The sequence below is a fragment of the Protomyctophum bolini genome (assembly GCF_963924005.1).
Source record: "Protomyctophum bolini genome assembly, chromosome: 14".
NCBI classification, from domain to species: domain Eukaryota; kingdom Metazoa; phylum Chordata; class Actinopteri; order Myctophiformes; family Myctophidae; genus Protomyctophum; species Protomyctophum bolini.
In genome coordinates this window covers 38423610-38443762 of record NC_137875.1, presented here as the reverse complement: position 1 = coordinate 38443762, position 20153 = coordinate 38423610, and the positions used below count along the sequence as shown (strand labels likewise).

The 20153-nt window shown below is 42.6% G+C and overlaps 1 protein-coding gene across 3 annotated transcripts in view; it reads right to left on the bottom strand.

Moving 5' to 3' along the window:
- Positions 1–444: 444 nt before the first annotated feature.
- Positions 445–20153, bottom strand: part of LOC308327971 (atlastin-2-like) — a 35372-nt gene continuing 15663 nt past the window's right edge. The window contains exons 4-14 of one of the 3 annotated variants that reach the window (XM_080781629.1): positions 16618–16770; positions 14861–14965; positions 14686–14736; positions 11115–11171; positions 10857–10949; positions 9703–9841; positions 8085–8212; positions 6766–6822; positions 6050–6121; positions 5107–5538; positions 445–2449 (exon numbers count right to left, since the gene is read on the bottom strand). In XM_080781629.1, the coding sequence (XP_080637755.1) occupies positions 2330–2449; positions 5107–5538; positions 6050–6121; positions 6766–6822; positions 8085–8212; positions 9703–9841; positions 10857–10949; positions 11115–11171; positions 14686–14736; positions 14861–14965; positions 16618–16770 (1407 nt within the window). In that variant the 3' untranslated portion in view covers positions 445–2329. The other 2 variants (XM_080781628.1, XM_080781627.1) reach the window with 2 other exon arrangements.

The window sequence follows — 20153 nt, the reverse complement described above, 5'->3', positions numbered from 1 at the left end:
TTCCAAGCAATGGCATCAAGAGTAGAGTAGCAAACACCAACTAGACTGACCTGGATCTCTGCCCTCCACACCCTCCTGTCTACCATCAGGGTATTGAGCTCTGCTGTCGTGCCAGTGTGTCTACAAAGAGAGACAAAGACCAGTGATGGGTACATGGTTTATTTTTAAACATACATGATTTTTATTGAAAAATAAATTACAGTAAATTGTTTTTTTTTCTTCTTCTTGAAAAGACAAGGTATCTCCGACTCCAACCCCCTCACCACATTCAATAAAATGCTTACGCCGCACGATGGAATCCATGTGTTCAGGCCAGGTTTCTACACCAACGTCCAACATGATGAAAGGAGGGTGCTACTGAAAATTGTACAGCAACAAAAGTAATATCCTCTAACGTACCACTCGATTTAAATCAGGAAAAAAAAGCCACCGTCAATTTCACTATAAAATGTATACAAACTTTATTTAAATATTCAATGTCACATACATGCCCTGTTTGTCATACACAGAAAATGAGACTGTACAAGACTGGCGCTTGATGGAAGACAGCTGTGGATGGAATTGGTTTGATAGAGCAGCTTTGACATAACTGTACCATTACCAGTAGTGCCGTGTTGGGTTTCTCAAGTTCATGGACTTCTAACAGTAATGGATAATTTCACAGACGGTTTCCTCTGACTTGGACAGAATCAGAGTCGACCTTATTGCTACAAAGGCTTTCAAGAAATCCCAGCTCAGCGAGACAAATTTCTAACAATTTGGGGAAATCGGTCTGTCATTTTTGAGTTCATGATTAGGCTACAATCCCCCTAAAGAGGGCTGCAATAGTTGGATTAAAGAGAACTCAAGATTGCCAAACAACTGGTTATAATTACACATCCAAGAAACATCACATACCGACGGATCTTCTTCTATACGTTCAGACAAACACTGTCCAATCACTATGAGCTTCCAAAAAGTAAAAACCACTTTCATTGTACAGACTAATGAATTACGATGCCTTTGCCGGTAAATATACGTCGGGGGAAACCCAGGATGAGAGGCTTTTAGCAAAAGGCAAGTGGAACAGAAATATGGTATGAAATGACAATCCTCTCTGGGCTTTAAAAGGGCCTAGCTAGCTTTAATGCTGTACAGCAGCTCTCTCAACAAGCATGCAGAGGGTCCTCACTGGCCCACTACTTATAACACTAAAGGGCAGATAAAATGTGTCAGTTCCTCTAAAACAACAAATAAAATAAAGGAAAAACTTCAGCTTTTAGAGGCTTCAAGACTTCCCTGCAGAGCTCCTTGGGGGTTACAGTCATGACAATATAAAATCACAGTCCCAGAATTATACCACAATGCCATTATGCCAAGTTCTTAATTATGCCATAGTTGGGACTCCTCTCAAACAGTGTCAGAGGACAACAAAGGGTTAAATGGAGGGATCATCCACCTTCATACAGTACCTGGTCAAATCCATAATGTTCAGAGTCAAGGGGAATAATTCCCCAACTTCAACGTCCATGGCAAAGGTTGGTGTCAATTTGCTTACAGTTCAACAGATTCAGGAAATATTTCCATATTTCGACAAACTAAATTACTTCCGAGTTCCATCATTTCATTTACTTACAATTCTTGGATGAGGCCCTGTCGAATATGCTGAACAATAAGTGAATTGAGGTCAAGGGCTCTGAACTCTCTGGTGGCATTATGGTCATTTCCAGACGAGACAGGTTTCCTGTGTGACCGTTTAAAACCGCGGAGAGGAAGGCTTTCAGAATGCATTCCTTATTTTATACAGCTGCTGGGGGCTGTGACAGTTATCCCTGAAAGACTGCTGAATCCTCAACGAAGTGCAGTTAAGCTTATTGCTGAACGTCAGACACATTATGTACATGTCAGTAGTGTACAATCTTGTGTGCGTGTGTGTGTGTGTGTATTATATCTGTCAGCATACAGTTACATATATCACAACGTGATTTGATGGGATGTGTCGCCGCATCTAACGCAACATGGCACATTGGGAGAAGATGACACATTGTTCAGGTCCCGTTTTGCTAAACACACAACGCTGGACAACTTAAAAATGTCCTCTTCTCCTTGTAACATTTTGCGGTTTGTCCTCCTGGCCACCAGGGGGAGGTGGCTGTGTGTGTGTGTTCAGGTCCACTAACGGCAGACCGAACAGGAGGACAAGGGGAGACGGCTGGCGGGCGGGCGTTCAACTTTGCTTTTCGAAAACAGTTCCACAGTTAACTTGTAGGACCTCAGCACATGGAGCGAGTGGGTGGGAGGCAGGGGGAAGATGGGAGGGAGAGCGAGAAGCAGCGGGGAACAGGGAGGGTCAGTGGGACTTTAGCCTGGTGTTCTGCGACACCTGTTCTTGCAAACTGGCTCGGATGGAGTTGACCACCGTCTGCCTGACGTTATCTTCCATATATTGTTCGCTTAGCGGCTTCAACACCTGCAAGAGGATAGAGGGGTGTCGGAGGGGGGGGGGGGGGAGTGGGGGTAAGAAGCAGAAAAGGGGGTGGGGTGGGTGAGGGGAGACATGGAGGAGAGTCTTATGTGAGAAACGATCAAATGGACAGATACAAACACCCAATACACGACACCAAAAAAAAGGAACTGAAAGAAAAGGAGGAAAAAAAGGTGAAAGGGGGGTAAAAGGTGAGGAACATAACAGGATATACTCTCCAAACATGCTGGGGATGGAAACTCAATATGACCGGTCAAGACGAAAACCAAAAAAAACAATATTACACCGCACAAAAAAAAAAAAGAAAAACCCAGACACAACCCCACCCTCTTGACTCACAGTCGCCGTGACTGGAAGAGGAGCCAGACAACGCATCCATCCATCATAAACTAGGGAATAAGACATTTAAAGGCCAGTGGGGGTAAAGCTCCATGTGTCCTTGTGTGTCCCTGAGATCCTAGCGGAGCCAGGCCTGCCTGGCGTGGGCACGTACTGAAACCTGTTGGGGGGGACCGTGGATGAATAAAAAGTTTGCTGAGGATTCGATGCGAGAAAAACTTAAGTTTGACGGCTAAGTCGATAAAGGGCCGGCCAACGAGCCGTTTTTTTTTTTTAGTATTTCTTCTTCTTGAAGCCGCGGTTGAGAGGGGCCGGCCCTCCGAGGCCATGCGGCGCAGCTGCGGCTCCTGGTAGTAACGAAGGGAGGAGGAGAGAGGCCGGCCAGGGCAGGCGACTGCTGAAGGGCGCCCATAGCTTGGAAATCACCTGAGAGACAGCGGGGAATGGGGGGTCAGAGGAGTTAGAACACTGGCAGCTGGACACAGAGAGGTGGCTAGGTGGAATGTGTCGGGGGGGGGGGGGGGGGAAGGGTGCAAGAAGGGTGTAGAGATTTAAGGAGTTGCGGGACGGAGAAATAATCGTACAAAGAAAGGGAGAAAGAAAGAAGGACGGAAGGATACCGGCGGCGGGTTAGGAAGAAAAATGGTTTGTGGAAGAAATAAAAAAAAGGTCGAGTGGTCGGGACACAGGAAGTATTTGCAGGCAAATTTTAAAAGGTAACATCAATTAAACAGGAGCCGAAACGCCTCTCACCTTTCTGGGAGTCCTCTGTTAAGTAGGGGAGCAGGGAGGAAGGAGCAGAGGAGGGAGTGAGAGAGGGAAGGGAGTAAAGAAGGAGCTAGGAGGATAAAGGTCTTTATACACTGGGAGAATAATAATCCTATAATAAATGTGTTAATAATAATATTTGCATCATTTATAGAGTTTATACCTTATTCATGTAGGATGATGCTTTTATTTGATCTCGTTTCGCTGTGTAATACTTTTGTTCTATGATTACAAACGACACTTTGAAAACGTAATTTTCGGGGCGCGTTAATTGCATGAAGAAAAAATAAACTGCTTCTGGTGTGTAAAGACCTTAAGGGGGGTAGGAGAGTTCAGGTGACATTATATTATACAACTTATTTTTTTTGCCTTTAGTGCACAACACAAATCTAACAACAATTTCTTCCAAGTCTATGTTCAGAACATGTGGACCCCCTGCCGCTTCCTAGGGTTAACCCAGGAGCCTATTGGAGGAACAGGTGAGATGAAGGGAGAAAGTAGGAGCCGACTGGCTCAGAGTGAAAGGGGATCGCTGGCAGGCTGAAAAGTTGGTGATTGACAGGAAATCAAAGAACTGATCGAGGACGGATGATTGGGTTTAAAGTCTGTTAAACAAAAAAAATCAGAACTAACGTAACTATACAAAAGCATAGACTACATCTATAAAGTCATAATATGTGAGGTGATTTCAGAGAATCGTCAAATCATTTGCTGCAACCAGGCTGAAAGGGACACAGGAGTAAATTCAAACTGCTGTATACAAGTAGACAACCATAGTATAACATGAGGTAGACGGTACATAACTGCACGCACGCGCACACACACACACACACACACACACACACACACACACACACACAAACCTAATCATAGTACCAGGACCTTACACACTATAGCACTACTATAACCACTGATCGTCAACAGATCCATGTAAATTGTGTCTGACCTGTAAATGTCATTCTAACCACCGTTTTGACCATTTTGCCAGTATTAAAACAAGTTGACTGCCACCTGGTGGAGGCAAGAGCTAACGCTAGACTGCCGACCAGCAACTACTTTGTTTTAGTGTGTTGCACACTGGCCTGGGCGGCCATCTTAGATTTTAGCGAGCTAAAATGAAGCCATCCTTTTGCTCTAGAAACCGCCAATGTTCCAATCGGGATCAACGGATAATCAGGGAAGACCTCCGAACATCGCACGTTTTATCAAAACCATGGAGAGCTCCGTAGATTTAGAGTTATTCAAGCTTTTTAGTCCGGCTGTGGAAGTGAACGGCACTGCGGATGCGCGAAACCGGCCTAGGATCACTGAAGGAGGAAAGGACAAGCCAAAATAAATAAATAAATCAGCGATCCGGTTTGATGTCAATAATAATACTTATCTGACGTAACATTCCGCCAATAGCGGTTGGATTGCAATTGGCGGATCGTTCCGTCACGAGCAGTCAATTTGTTACGGTGCGTTTATTCCGAGTTCTTAAGCACACACACACAAACACACACAAACCATTCAATCTGCTGCCCATGACGACCCACCTGTTCCCAGAGCGTCTCCGCCACCAGGTCTATTATCGTGCCCAACTCGCGGAACTCTCCAGAGTACTTGACGTAGGCCCAGGCACAGAGAGACATCAGCGCCACGCCCATGACCAGGTTGGCGAGCACCGCCAGCCCGGTGAGGCCAATGAAGCCCGTCACGGCCGACACCACGTAGGTGACGAACATGACGGCAAACAGCGTGGCGGGCGTGCGCGCCGCGTAGAAGATGTTCTTGCCGTCGTTGTGCTTGGAGAAGTTGCCGTACGCCTCGTCGAGCTCCGCTTCCAGCTGGCTCTGGTAGCGCTGGCAGAACTCCTCGCCGCCCATCTTCTTCACCGAGCGGAACTGGCGCACCGAACAGTCGCGGGCCTCGTCGTGGCAGCGCTCCAGGTCGGTCGGCGCGATGTACGGCTTGTCCCCGCCGCAGATCTGTGGAGTTTTGGGGGTGAGGATTGAATGGTATTGTATTTATGCTTCAGGAAATTGCTTTATTGCAGTTGCCAAACAATTGGGAAATTAAAAAAGTGGAAATACAGTAACAATTTGCAATGTTGTTGAGCCGGTCGTAGCACAAGTGCCGCGCTACGAGCCTGTAGGTCTGCTATTTTTGAAAGATCATGGAAATGTAGTGCAAAGCTTTGAATATATATTCTTTCAGAGCGAACGTTTTTAACTCAAGTCTTTGATGCTGGAGGTGGTGGGGTGGGGGGGGGGGGGGGGTACATGGAACTACATATTTTCAGATGGGGGTCCGTGGCCAAATGCAGATATTTCTGGGGGTCCTTGCCGTGAAATAGTTTGAGGACGACTGAGATAGAAACATAGGGTTTTTTCAGAAAACTGTCATGATTTAGAAGGCATGTGTAGAATCGGCCTTAGGTCAAAATGGGTTTTAATGTCATTCCACCACCAATAAAAAATGGAGTGTTTAGTCCTTCACCTGCTCCATGTTCTTGCTGTACAAGTCCTTGGCTCCGGCCACAGCAGTTAGGTTATTGGCTTCTGCGGTCGCCTGGGAAGAAAGGAAAGCTCTTACGAAGCAGAATGGGAGGAAATGGAACGTGAAATCGTAGAAATGTAGCCTTGTTAAAAATACATTAGAGTATTCAACCTCTTGATAAGGGCCCCACTTGTAAAGAAGGGGAAAAAAAGGGTTTGTGGCTCACCCATATGACCACTTAACATGATTGATTGATCGTTTTTTTATTTCCGTGTCCTGCACACAATGTGCCCAACCCTCGTGGGTTTATAAGACACCATTTCACAGTTGCATTTACAGCATGTTTACATTACATAATCCACGCATTTACAGCATGTTTACATTACATAATTCATTATATTACAACTCAGATTTATACAGAGTACTCTTGTCTTCTTTCCCAAGCTTGACAAATAAAATCTGCCACAACAAAAGTCCCACTTAGTATACCATACCAACATACTATATTTTAAGTTCTTATTTGATGGTATGGCTGTGGGAACACACCGTTTAAGGTTTTAAAGAAATAATATAAATGCCATTATAAATAAATAGTAATATGAATGTTAAATTATCATTTAAATCTGAATGTTTTGCCAATTATTTGGGGGTCCACTTGCAATACCCTCCCACAAGTTGAGAATCACTGCATTAGACACTCTTTTAGGAGAACAGACCTGGAGCATAGACTTCGGATGAGGCAGCTCTTCTCCTTGGTAGATCTTGATGTAGGCCTGCAGGAAGGTGGAATCATGGATATTAGAATTATTTATTTAGTTTAGGGGGGGGGGGGGGGCATCTTTGTGTGCCTGATTGACTATGTTTCTATCGACAGCAATGTTCTGAAATGAACACACACAGAACATTGTGTCTTTATCCAGGTCCGGTCAAAATCAGAGTAAAGCCTAATTGAATTAAGATGTCAAGTATTCCAATTGTAGTAACATTATTGCAGGACAATTTTGACATGTATACACCTTAACCAGTCCTGGACGGGAAACCCCTGTTGGTGTTTTAAGCATAAGGTCATGCTTTATCTATTGAAAAATAGTCTGCTATTTTTGAAAAGTCGTGAAAATGTGGTGCTCAATATATTGTTAATAATGGTTCAAGATTCTAGAGTTCTATTTCTTGGTGTAGAATGGTAACCATTTAAGCCAATTGTCTGATTACTTCTCAAAGCCCACCTTTTCTCTCGCTCGCCTTTAATGTTGTTTGATCTAGATAGCAACGCATTTGTTTTTTGATTCCAATTCTTCTGTTATTCTAGTACTTTCTCAATGTAATTATTTTATCATGTTCTTATACCATGTTTTTTTCGTTTCTATACTTTGTCTACTGTGAAGCACTTTGGTCAACTTCGGTTGTGTAAATGTGCTATATAAATAAATATTGATTGATTGATTGGTTGATTGATTACTGCTGTCAATTAACCCATTTTGGGGCGGGGGGTTGTTATGTTATACTTTAGCTATTGAAAAATAGCAGATCTACAAGAACTTGTAGTTTTGCTATTTTTGAAAAATCGTGAAAATCAAATCTGAATATATATATTCTTTCAGAGTTTCAGTTTTTAACTCAAATCTTTGCTTCTGGAGGGTCCCTGCCTGGAATAACATATTTTCAGATGGGGAAGGGGGTCGGCGGCATTTTACATATATTTTTTGGGGTTCTTGACATGAAATATTGAGCACCACTGATACAGAAACATGAGGTTTTTCAGAAAAGAATACATTAAAAAAAAAGGCCTAAATGAGTTAACCCATTTTGGGCGGAAACCCCTTTTGGTGTTAGCATTATGTTATGCTTTAGCTATTGAAAAATAGCAGATCTACAAGCTCACAAGCTTGTAGGTCTGCTATTTTTGAGAAAATCGTGAAAATATTTATTTCAGAAAACTGGAGGATTTAGAGAAGATTCTTTTTAAATTTCGACGTCAGGCCTAAAATGGGTTAAACCGTAAACCAAGTAGAATATGACGTGAAAATGCTGGGACCTTGAAATACTCTACGAGGTCTCTGCATGTGACTTTGTTCCCTCCGATCTCCTTCTCCACCAGGCGGTCTGGTGCCAGCAACAGAGGAACCAGTTTGGCCAGCTGCCGTGTGAAGTCCCCGTCGATATCTTTGTCAAGACAAACACACAAATGCACATGATGGGAACAGGACGTTATATTTAAAGTTAAAGGGCTTGGATTCTTTAATCTCACTATCAAGTGACAGCAAAATAAATAAAAATATTGTAGGGTATATATATATATATATATATTCATGAAAGTATCCTCTTCTATACCGCAAAGGGTGAAAATATGTTTTTGATACCATGTTAACACAAAATATATGATTTGTCCTTTAATATATTTAAGTGTGCACTCGCCAAGTATCCTTGCTCCTCAGCATTGATTGGAGTCAAGAGTCTATGATGGGAAATTTCAGTACAAAACCGACAACTTTTCCATTGCATAGAACAGGCTCAACTCGACTAGTTGTACAAATACAAATTTGACTAAGCAACCTTCACTTAAAGTTGAGTAATATTTGACCAGGAGTATCTATACATTGACTCAAGTACTGTACTGTACTGTACTGGAGTTGAGTACTTTGTGTACCACTGGTTGTCATTAGGGCTGCCACCTTTGAGACCTTGAAATAAGGGACACTCTTTACACCTGCCGCAGCCTTGCGGCGCAGGTGTGTGCGGCAAGGCCGGCAATAAGTTGAAGCAAGAAGTTGAAGCAATAGGTTGAAGCAATAAGTTGAAGCAATAAGTTGAAGCAATAAGTTGATGTTTCCCTTCAACTTATTCTTTATGGCATGATATCCACAACTTTTGAAGTAGAATTTTGTTTTCCAAATGAGCATAATGACATAAATAGTTCCGATTGTGAATCCGACATGGAACACATGGAGGCAAGCTTTTGCGGAAGGATAGCAGAAGCTTCCGTGTGCTTCCAAGGAATGTAACGGTGCGTCACAGAAGGGGATGTTCGGTAGGCCAATCAGAGGCAATGTAAACATTTGTTTTCTCATGCCAATAAAGCTCCTTTGGATAGAGAGTATGCACATGCATGATTTTTCCATCAGGACACGCCTGCGTACCACCCGTTTCTAAATGTCACATAATGCAGGAGGCAGCGAAATGATGCGTTATTGAAAACAAGCACTTCCAAACTCCGACACTTGGAACAATAATCAAATGCAGGGAATTTCTTGACAGAAAGTAGCTCATAACGTTTCTATGGTTGGATTTTTATGAAACAAAAACTTTGCAGATAGAAAGAGGATAATTGAAGCTTTTCGTAACGGCTGCAATGTTGGCGAGTTTAACATGGTTTAATGCATTCAGACAGGACTTTTGTCCTGTCTGAATGTCCTGTTTGGACGAATGAGCTCTCAAGGCCAGAAAGTCGTTTTCTGACACTCAGTGGGCGTTCCCACATAACTTCCAGGTACGATGATGTCACGAGCATACCCTCAAATGAATTGATAAGTCCCGGAAAAGATGCGCTGTGATTGACCAATAGTCACTAGGAGTCGCAGTGACACAGGGTCACTTTCGCCTTACGCTGCAGCGGCCAATGAGGCATACGTAACATCCATGCGTGTCATACCCACCTTTGAGTCGGCCATCAAAGTATGGGTTAGTGGCCACCTTGAGGCCGGGGTGGGGCAGCAGGAAGCAGCCGATGTTGGAGAAACAGGAGTGGATGTGTTTCCGCACGTTCTGAAGCTCCTCGTGTTGGTTCTGTTTCACCTGGAGAGGACAGGTTGAAGGGACATATACTGTGTTTGTGTCAACTGGACATATACTGTGTTTGTATGGAGTGTGTCAACTGCCTTCCTGTGGGCATTTGAAACTCTTGAGCCGATTCTCTGTTGAACATGATGTGTGGTTCAGAAAATGTAGGGAGGTATATTTTCCCCAAAATCTAGGACTTTCTAGAATTTCAGGTGCACTTAAAATGCATATGGAAAAGATATGAATCTGAATTATTAACATTTCAGCAGGATATAAAAAGGGCGATTTATGGCACTCTGTGAATTTGTGCCCTTTGCCCCATCTTTATGCTGAGGAAAACGCATCACACTCATGTGAAGTGAGGGGTGCTCTACAAATCGTGTTTGTGTTCACACAAACAGACAAAGCTGGGCATAGGAGGGGGATAGCCCACCTTGAAAAAAGACATGCCCTTTGGATTATGCATTTCAGATTTTTTTTAATCACACCTGTGTGAAGTGAGGGGCACTCTTATCATCATACCTCATCTCATTCCGGCCAATCAATTGCGTCCTCACTTTTGTCTTCAATGTTGGTGTTTACGTAATGTTTGCGGTTACACAAAACATACACTTGGTTTTGGGACAATGACATAAAACTGGCCATTCTTTATCAATAGCATTTAATGTTTGTGTTAAGCCATTTTGGGGCGGGAACCCCTTTTGGCGTCATCATGTTATGCTTTAGCTATTGAAAAATAGCTAATCTACAAGCTCATAGCGCGCGTCATCATGTTATGCTTTAGCTATTGAAAAATAGCAGATCTACAAGCTCGTAGCGCGCCACTCGAGGTCTGCTATTTTTCGAAGACCCACTGACATAGAAACATAGCTTTTTCAGAAAACTGTCAGGATGTAGAAGACACTTCATGTCAAAATGGTTTAAGACAACGTTTATGTTTACACACACCCTCAAAGCCGGACATAGGAGGGGCTAGCGCACCTCCAAAAAAACAGTGGTGATTATAGGACTTTTCTTCCCAGCTCCTTACCTGTAGCCGTTTCTCCAGGAAGGCTTTGCCTCCCTCCAGACCATAGTCATGCTCATAAGGATAGCTCCAGTCTCGAATCAGGAACATCAGGGACTGGAACACACACACACACACACACCCACCCCATAGAGTTTACAGGTCAGACTCAAGAGTAGTTTAACGCGTGATTTATTTATCTTGGGTCAATGCCGGAGCTTGTGGGTAAATATACTACACACTAGGAACACAAATCAAACGTCAGCAGAATGAGAGCAGTACCTGGAAAGGTTTCAGGTAGATCTCTTCCATAGCCAGGCGTCCATATTCTGTGAAGAGCTACAGAACAGAGACAATATCAAGAGCTGGAATGTATGACAGAGAATATGATATTGATGTAATTCAACAACATACCTCCAACGTTTTTTATGTGTCCCTTTACTTAAAGCTGCAATAAGCAATATTTTGTCAAATTCTTAATTAAAAAAGAAAAATCTGCATTCAAAGGTTTTCCTAGAAGCTTTGTCATTGGTTTGTTTGTCTACTTCACGATTGGTTTTCTGTTTGTCTACTTCCTGATTGGTCATTTCTGCAGGGTTTTTCGACCAATGGCAAAGCTTCTAGGAAAATCTCTGAATGCAGATTGTGGCCCCTAGATTCTTTTGGGAGCGTTTTACTCATTGCTGGCTGTCTGAATATCAAAAATCACACCTGTGTGAAGTGAGGGGCGCTCTTATCATCTTACATCAATTACAACATAACTAGTTTAAGCAACGGGTGCTAATGTTTGTTTTAGTCCTCAAAGCAAACATTACATTTCTCTTTATTGTCTATGGCGTTTTCTTAAACAAGCATCGTTGAAAGACAAACATTGAAGCTGTATATAGGAGGCTAGCGCCCCTCAAAAAATAAATACAAATAAAAAGGTCATTAAAATGTTGACATATTATTGCTTATAGCTACACGGCAGCCAGCAAAGTGGCCAACGTGCACCACACGGGGCTGAATATGAAAATGATGCGTAATTGGTTCCATAAGATTCTTCAATACTTTAAATAAATTCTAATCAATTGTGGTTAGAGCGTCCGCCCCAGGGGGGCAGTCAGACAGATATTTTGTGAAGCCACTAAGGAAATGAAAGTTCATATAATGGCCTGTTGTGGCGCTATCACTGGACCCAGAAAAACCCATAGCCCCATAGAAGTCCATGTATTTTGGCCCAACTTCACCTATACTGTATTACCTTAATAAACATGGTCATGAATACTTTTTGCTTCCAGTCACTAGTTTAAAGTCTCATTTCTAATGTCATAATATTCTTTTTGGAAAATTATGGTCCCATGTATAAAAAAAATGACCATAAAGTCGCGCATGTTCTGAGGGGCGTGGCTACCGTTACAGTCTATGAACGGGATCCCCCACCCACTCGAGTCAAAATAAAAACCAACGAAGAAGAAGGGGGGGGAAGTCTCGCCTCGTTGTCTGGGCCAGCCAATGGGCCAGCTGGGCCTGGGCAAAGAGATTCTATATAAAGAGGCGACACTCTCAAATATTTGGAATCACCACTAGATGGCGCATCGGTAGCGCTTTGACGTCATCACACCAAGATGGCGGCGGGAAAGGATAATCTTAGAAGTGGAATAGAATGACTTCAAAGACTCTTTTTGGAAGCGTTCGGAAAGAGCGCACTGTGCAATGCAAACTAATACGAGAGAGAGCTCCCGGTGAGCATTTGCGAACGCACCCATGTTTTTTAGAGCAACCGGAAGTTGCGTCATCACACCAATATGGCGGAGGCACTGGGCGCTGGTTGTTACTATGGGGTTTAATGAGAGTGTCGCCTCTTTATATAGAATCTCTTTGGCCTGGGCCCGGATATAGAAAGATGGCTGCTTACTGACACATAGAGAGAGGCTTCATTTTACATTCATGTTAGACCCGCGGAACGCTTTGTCCATATTTTTTACAGTCTATGGTCCGCCCTGAGACTGGGAGGTCGAGGGTTCGATCCCCGGGCCGGGGAGACTAAAACGGGACCCTGCTTGGCACCCAGCATCAAGGGTTGGATTTGGGGGTAAGGGCCGATTCATACTCCTATTTTACCGCTGTTTCGGCGCTGTAGTGCCGAAATAATTTCGGCTCGACAGATATTTTCAGTAGCACCGAAGAAAAAAAAAAAAAAAACTTAAAGATTATCTAGTACACAGCAAGCTATAAGAAATCAACACACCAGCACGCCAGGGACCAGAATACTTCAAAGCCAAACAATTAGTAAAAAATAGAACCACAAAACGCGTGTTAGAGATTAAACAACAAATAACAGCCAGAACCAGCAACTGCATTTACTTAATCACATGTGAAAAATGTGGTTTACAATATGTCGGAGAAACGGGTAAAACAATAGGTACTAGGCTGGGACAACACAGATACAATATTAACAATGCCAAAAAGACAACCACAAGATTTGTGCAACATTTCTCTTGTTCTAAAATGCGCTGGACTTCAACACAATCCCAACTGGACAGCAGGACAAAGACGTTTTAATGAAAAACAGTGGATTAAGAACCTCAACACGGATTTTCCTGGAGGCTTAAACATGCCTAAAATCAGATCTTGAACACAACAAAACTTAAACTCAAGATTAAACTGGAGAAATCTATAAGTGATTGGATCAGACTTCCTTCGGATACATGGCGAATGCATTTATTCCTTGCCTTGTGTAGGCACAGTGCACTGAAGTTTTTTAATTCCCCCCCCCCGAACCTCAAATGACGTCACATTGTAGGCACTACAGAGCCGAACCGACTTTTATTCGGCTCTAAAATAGGAGTATGAATCGGCCCTAAGTCCCTGCGACATACTGGCGTCATGTCCAGCACATACTTGTGCAACAAAGTTGGCTCACGCTACAGAAACAGGAGATAGGCTCCTGCCCCATGGTCCGCATGGCTCAGCCGGGCCTCATGATATGACCTCGCTATGGAGCCATGTGGATGAAACTCGTCCACCAAACATGGCTCAGCTCGGGTTTCAGTTTACTTTTATTTATAGTACAGAAATCACCCCAAGGGGTCTCTGTGCAGTGCACTGTGCAGCATTAATCCATCAATAGCAATAGATTTACGTTGCCGCATTGATTTGAAGATTGTTATTGTTATTTCCTGCACGATTTGGTACAAGTCACGGCTGAGGAGACGCCAGCGTTCATCCAGCTGCGGACCATGACAACAAGACGCAGACTGCCAGCAGCACCTGTGGTGTTCTCTTCTCTTCTCTCAGCCACCTCCTTACACTGGACAGTAGGGGTCCCAGTGCCTACCACGTCCTTCAACCCAATGTTAATCAAATGTAAATGTATCCTCGTCTTGTGGCACCTTGAATAACGTCCTGCACCATATTGCACAGTGCACAGCGGCTGCTATGCACCATATATATATTATATATATATACACATATTATCTTTGGTACTGTGTGTAATTCTTCTTGTGGAAAAGAGACCCCTGTACGACTGTACAGCCGGTAAATCTACAAGCTCTTTGAATATATTTTTTTTCAGAACGAACGTTTTTAACTCAAATCTTTGCTTCTGAGGGGGGGGGGGGGGGGGTCGTCCCTGGAACAACATCTTTTCAGATGGGGGTCGGCGGCCAATTACATATAATCTTGGGGGTCCTTGGCATGAAAATGTTTGAGAACGACTGACATAGAAACATGAGGTTTTTCAGAAAACGGTCAGGATTTAGAAGACTTTTTTTTTTAAAGGTCAAAATGGGTTAATACACTCAACAAATGCTCGGGTGATTGACTGCATGCATTCTGTACTTTGAACCTTATGGTACAACATGATACTGACCTGCAGATGTTGGAGGTCGTCTTCCTGTATGTTCTGGGACAGATTGTAGACCTGAAAAACGGATAGAAAAAATGTGCCGTGAGAGAGAGAGAGAGAGACTCATTTTTTTATGAAAGAATATAAAAATAAAAATAACATGCATAGAAACACAGAGAGGCTTTTTTTTAAATCACACCTGTACAGAGCTGGTCATGGTGCTGAGGGCGAACACAGTAGCACAATCCTTGATGGTAGATTGGCTGTCAAATGCTCCCTGTGTGTCGACTAGCAGCACTGCAACCTGGGAGGGACAAAAGGGAGAGTAGCTCAACCCATTGACTGACCAAGGACATGTCCACACCCGGAGTCTTGGCGTTTCCAGTGTTTAGATGGCGCTCTTCGCCAACATAACCCTCAGTCATACAGGGAAACGATCTCATTCGCCGTTGACCTTCTTGTTCTTGAATAAAAGAAAAACTAAATGTCTCGCCTTGCTTCTTCTCCTCTCTATTTTTGGGCCAGACATGCCATTTTCAACAGACAATAATTAGAGAACAGAGGATCAAAATGACAAAAATAATTAATTAAATAATAAATGCGGAAGCACGCGGAAAACCTCTGCTTAATTAAAAACGAAACATCACGGACAGGGACTGCAATATTTATTCATTTACTCTGGTAGTAATGTAAAATGCATTTCAGACACAATCCGTGTCAGAAAAGTACTGGTGAAAATGGAAGAAAACCTCCCTTTAAAATCTCAAAATGACCCAGATTTTATTTTTTAATTCTGACTGTCATGTACAGTAGCACTTAACTAGGAATGCACGATTATGAAATTATGACAGACATCAAATTATTTGCAAAGTCATATCTGCTGATACCGATTCTGACCGATTCCGAAATTAGAAAGATTAGAAATACACAAAACAAAGTCATTGACGGTCACATAATTATAGCATCATCGATATCTGTGAAAATAATCCGGATTACATTTTTTTAGACCGATCCGATGCGGCATTTTTATGGCCGAGACGGCCGATTCGACATGCTACCGATTATATCACGCATCACTAGACGCAACTCTTAGTAAATGTATCCATTTAATAATAACTAAAGAGTGGGGGAAAACCTGCCTATAATAAATCATCACATAGGGTCATGTTGTGCCCAGCTGCACCATGACGGTAAAGGTTTGGTTGTTCAGACTTCCAGCTGTCTGCATGGAGCTCAACACCCAGCTGCTTCATCAACAGCACGTGCAGCATTTTATCTGTGTGCCGCTTATGTGTCATTGCTGCTCTCCGTATTCATTACATCGCTATCTTTGCGACATCATGCATTGCCTACTTAACTTAACTACTCGTCGCTGCAACAATTTCATTTCAAAAGACAAAAACAACCACCACACAATCTCAAGGATTACAATCTTAATGAGAGCAAGACAGACCGTCCAAAAAATTGGCACTACTCTACTTAAAAGGGATAGTTCAACCCCACATCTTTTTCTATCGATTTCTCACCCCCATGGATACTTGAATTCATGGAGATTTGTGTTTTAGTCGCATTCTTTAGCCAATCATTTGATGAGCAGCAGTGGTTACTTATGGAGACACAAAGCGTCTCCTGTGTGTCTCCATAGGGAACCCCCGCAGACAGAAAAAAGTATATTTTGGAGTATCCCTTTACCACCATTTAGGCCAGATGCAGAGTTCTTAAAAACATATGTAGTTATATACGGTAGCCAAAATCTAAATGACACAGATACTAAACCGGATTTAACGGGTTGAACACAAGGGTACCCACAACTGTGGTCCTGAAGCTTCCAACTGGTTGGGCCCATATATATATATATATATGTCTCTGACAAAGTTATATTTAATTGGTTCAAATGTCAATACCAGTTCTTCCATTCTCTGAAGAACTTTGTGTCTGGCGACAGTTGGCGCCTACCTTAGTGCCGTCTGGCTTTTCGACCACAAAGACCTCACTCCACACCTGGATGCCGGTCGTCTCCCTCTCGCAGCCTCCCCTCCAGGTGAACCCTGTCAGGGGCTCATCCTCCCCTCCTATCCACACATTGTTCTGCTGCTGCTGCTGCTGCTGCTGTGAAGGAGAGAGAGGTGAGAAAATACATTCGAGTTAAATTAACATTAAGGATTTTACGGTGTAGAGCGGACTAGCCATATTCTCACTTTTGTAGAACAAAAATGGTGGACGGTTATGGCAAGAAAAAAGTATCTCTCCCAAAATAAGATTAGTGTTTCACACTGTGGTTAAGCCACACATGCCGATTATGTTTTTCATGGACAGGATCTCGAGGCAATGTCGTGGTGGAGAGGGTATACGATACGGTTCAGTGGGCTAAGGGTTGCGTCACTACTTCGGTTGAAGTTGGATGGATTGGATACCAATTATAATATGGCCCTTTTATTCACTGAAGCAGCAATTTAGTCAAAGGAGCAATGTAAACACAATTGCTAGACTACACTGTGGGATGTACTGTATGTATGCCTATGATGTCATTCACAACCACCAGTAACCAATCTCAGACGATCTCAAGTGGAAAGAAGGCAAAAGATTATTTGCCTATACAAAAATGTATAAAAATGTTTTCATAGTGGAGTGGAGAACATTAAATGACACAAACTTTCAACCGATAGAGCGTCGCAGTCCCTCCCCCTTTCAGAACAACGAGTGGCCCAGGAAATGAATCCCAATGCATTTGTCCCATAGGCATTCCGTGCTTTATTTATTTAAAGACCTTTTAAGCGTCGTACGACGCACACAATATTTTGGACCAAACAAAGAATTACAAAGAAGAAAAACAACAAAAAAAGGGTTGCAAGTAACCTGCCGTTTTTTTCTACTTTCTAATTCTTTGTTTGGTCCGAAATATTGTGTGTGTTGTCATGATTTGCCATGATTTATATATATATATATATATTACTATTACTATTATTAAAATAGTTCAAATAGCCGATTATAGCCATAATGTATGGATGTAGATCTGCTAGTTGAACTATTTTAAAATATTTTTCAAGATACTGTAGTAAAATATGGAAAAAGGTTTAGGGATAAAGGTTAAGGCACGCCCAAGATAGGGCGACATGTGTCAGTACTGTATATCAGTTAAGTCCGTGGACCATCGTTTGAGAAACAGTATAAGAGTGTTACGAAAGCACTAATCTTAGCCCACATCCCAATACAACACAACAGTGGTCCCCAGGTTGATCCTTAGTCAAGGTGGTGGTCCCTGGTTCACAATCAGTTGAAAACCCCTGGTATAGAATCAAGTATTACACAACATATACATTGGGTGCCACAAGAGAAAAGCTTCCATCTGTGAACACTGCATCCACCATTATTGTCTGCCGCTCTCCTGGGCAGATTTCTCATCACTTCAAATAAGGACGTATAATGGCAAAAGGGAAAGGCAAGCACGACCACAATGTTTACAAAAGGTGACAAGGGACCAGACTGACCACACTATGAAAATGTTTAAACTGCCCTCAAAATCAAAGCACTGATTTACAATGCAAAGTATGTCTGTCTGAACAATGATTCCTGGTGACTGGCTTAGACAGGGCTATTTCTCAGTGACTGTGTGGCAAGTAGAGAAAAAACGTTTTAGTACCAGCTTGTATGACCTCTACAGTGGTTAACTTTTGTTTTGTTATACTAAGCATAACAAACAAGTCCTACTTGCATAGGTAGAATAAGCAAATTGTCAACTAAAGCATAGTTTTATGAAATGCACGTAGTCTTCTCAGAATTAGATGAAAGCTGCTGCTCCTCCTCACAAACAACTGAGCAGCTTAACATAATGGCAGGTTCAGACTTTCAGTTGTGCAACACTGTGTGTGTGTGTGTGTGTGTGTGTGTGTGTGTGTGTGTGTGTGTGTGTGTGTGTGTGTGTGTGTCCAGCTGCTCTTATAAGGTCTGAAGGACAAGTTAATACTTCCAGTTGTTGATTATGACACCACATCAAAATTAAATATTTCCAACTGATTTTGGATGTCTACATCCATATACGGTAAGTTTGTAACAACATTTTCTTTCACATCAGGACGTTGTAATGTCCACTGGAATCAAAATCTTCTCACTCATCAGTCAGTATTTTCAAAACGGGTTGGAATGTCCGGATGTTAAAATAGGACAAGGGAAGCTAAATGTTTATTGTTTTTGCACGATTATGCAAGCATGATCATTGCGAGCCGATGTGTGATCTAGGGCCTACAGGCTCAGTGTTTGACACAAAAGTGAATAGGATTGGCTGTGTGAACAGGAGGATGGATTACGTGCAGGAGGTCATTTATGTCTTAAGATTTCATTTTTAAAAACGCCACACGTGCCTAATCTTGCCTAACCCTAATTATCTCAGCTTGGCTGAAGGCAAGGGGGGGACAATAATGTGGCTAATCCTGCAAACTACTGAACTGATCAGTGTTTTGGAAATATTTTGGTGGGATCAGGCTGAAACCATGCCCAAATATGGACTCACACATCATACAGTAAATGACACATCATAGACTGGACACCTGGCCTGGGGGGGGGGAGACAGACAGTATGCACTTCAGTGAGCACATGCACTCTAGTAAAACTGGCCAAATTGTAACTGGCCAAGCATTATTTCCACTGAACTGCTTGCGGCACAAAGATTTCCTTTCAAAGACGAAACCCACATTGACGATCTTTGGAAATGTCATTTTGACAATCAACAAGACTGTCCCAAGATTAGCACACGTCTACTGAACCCATTTAGACCTGGAACACCTATTCATTGTCTCCGCCAGGCCAAAGGCAAGGAGGTCGATTTTTGAAAATCATAAATGCAGTGTCCGATTGCCGTGAAAGGCAATCAAATGGCTCCCTTTTCATTATTGTCCCATTATAGCAGCACCCGGAGGCCACAATAACACACTTGACATGGCGGAGACCTGCCGTCCGAGGAGCACTTTTTCTATATTCCAATCTTTAATTAAAATGTGAAGTTTTTCAGAAAACTTGGGACAGGATTTAGAAGGAGTTAAAAAAAAAACATAATCTGCCTCAGGTTTAAATGGGTTAAAACTATCCCAGCGCTCCAAACTATTTGTGGCCATAGTAATTAGCATTGTTCCCATTTCTTGCAACTATGCTACTACCACATGATTGTTGAAGCACTTAGCGAGGTGACGCAATTCACGACGACATTTTAGGTTATTACCAGACCAGTGTTACGCCATATTACCATGTATGCGTATAATAAGCGACATTGGGCTTGTTTTTCTGTTAAGACGCTTGTAAATATTGGTAGTTGTGGCCCAGGTTGTGTTTTTTTGGGCTTGTTTCTTAAGTGTAGTCAAGTGTAGTTGGGCTTGCTTCCTAATGTTGTATAAACCAATGGTTTTAAAACATTTTCATGTCAACCTCTGGAATTAACTCAATAATCTCAGAGTTGCCCCCTCCCTCCTCTCCTTCAAAAACTCCCTCAAAACCCACCTCTT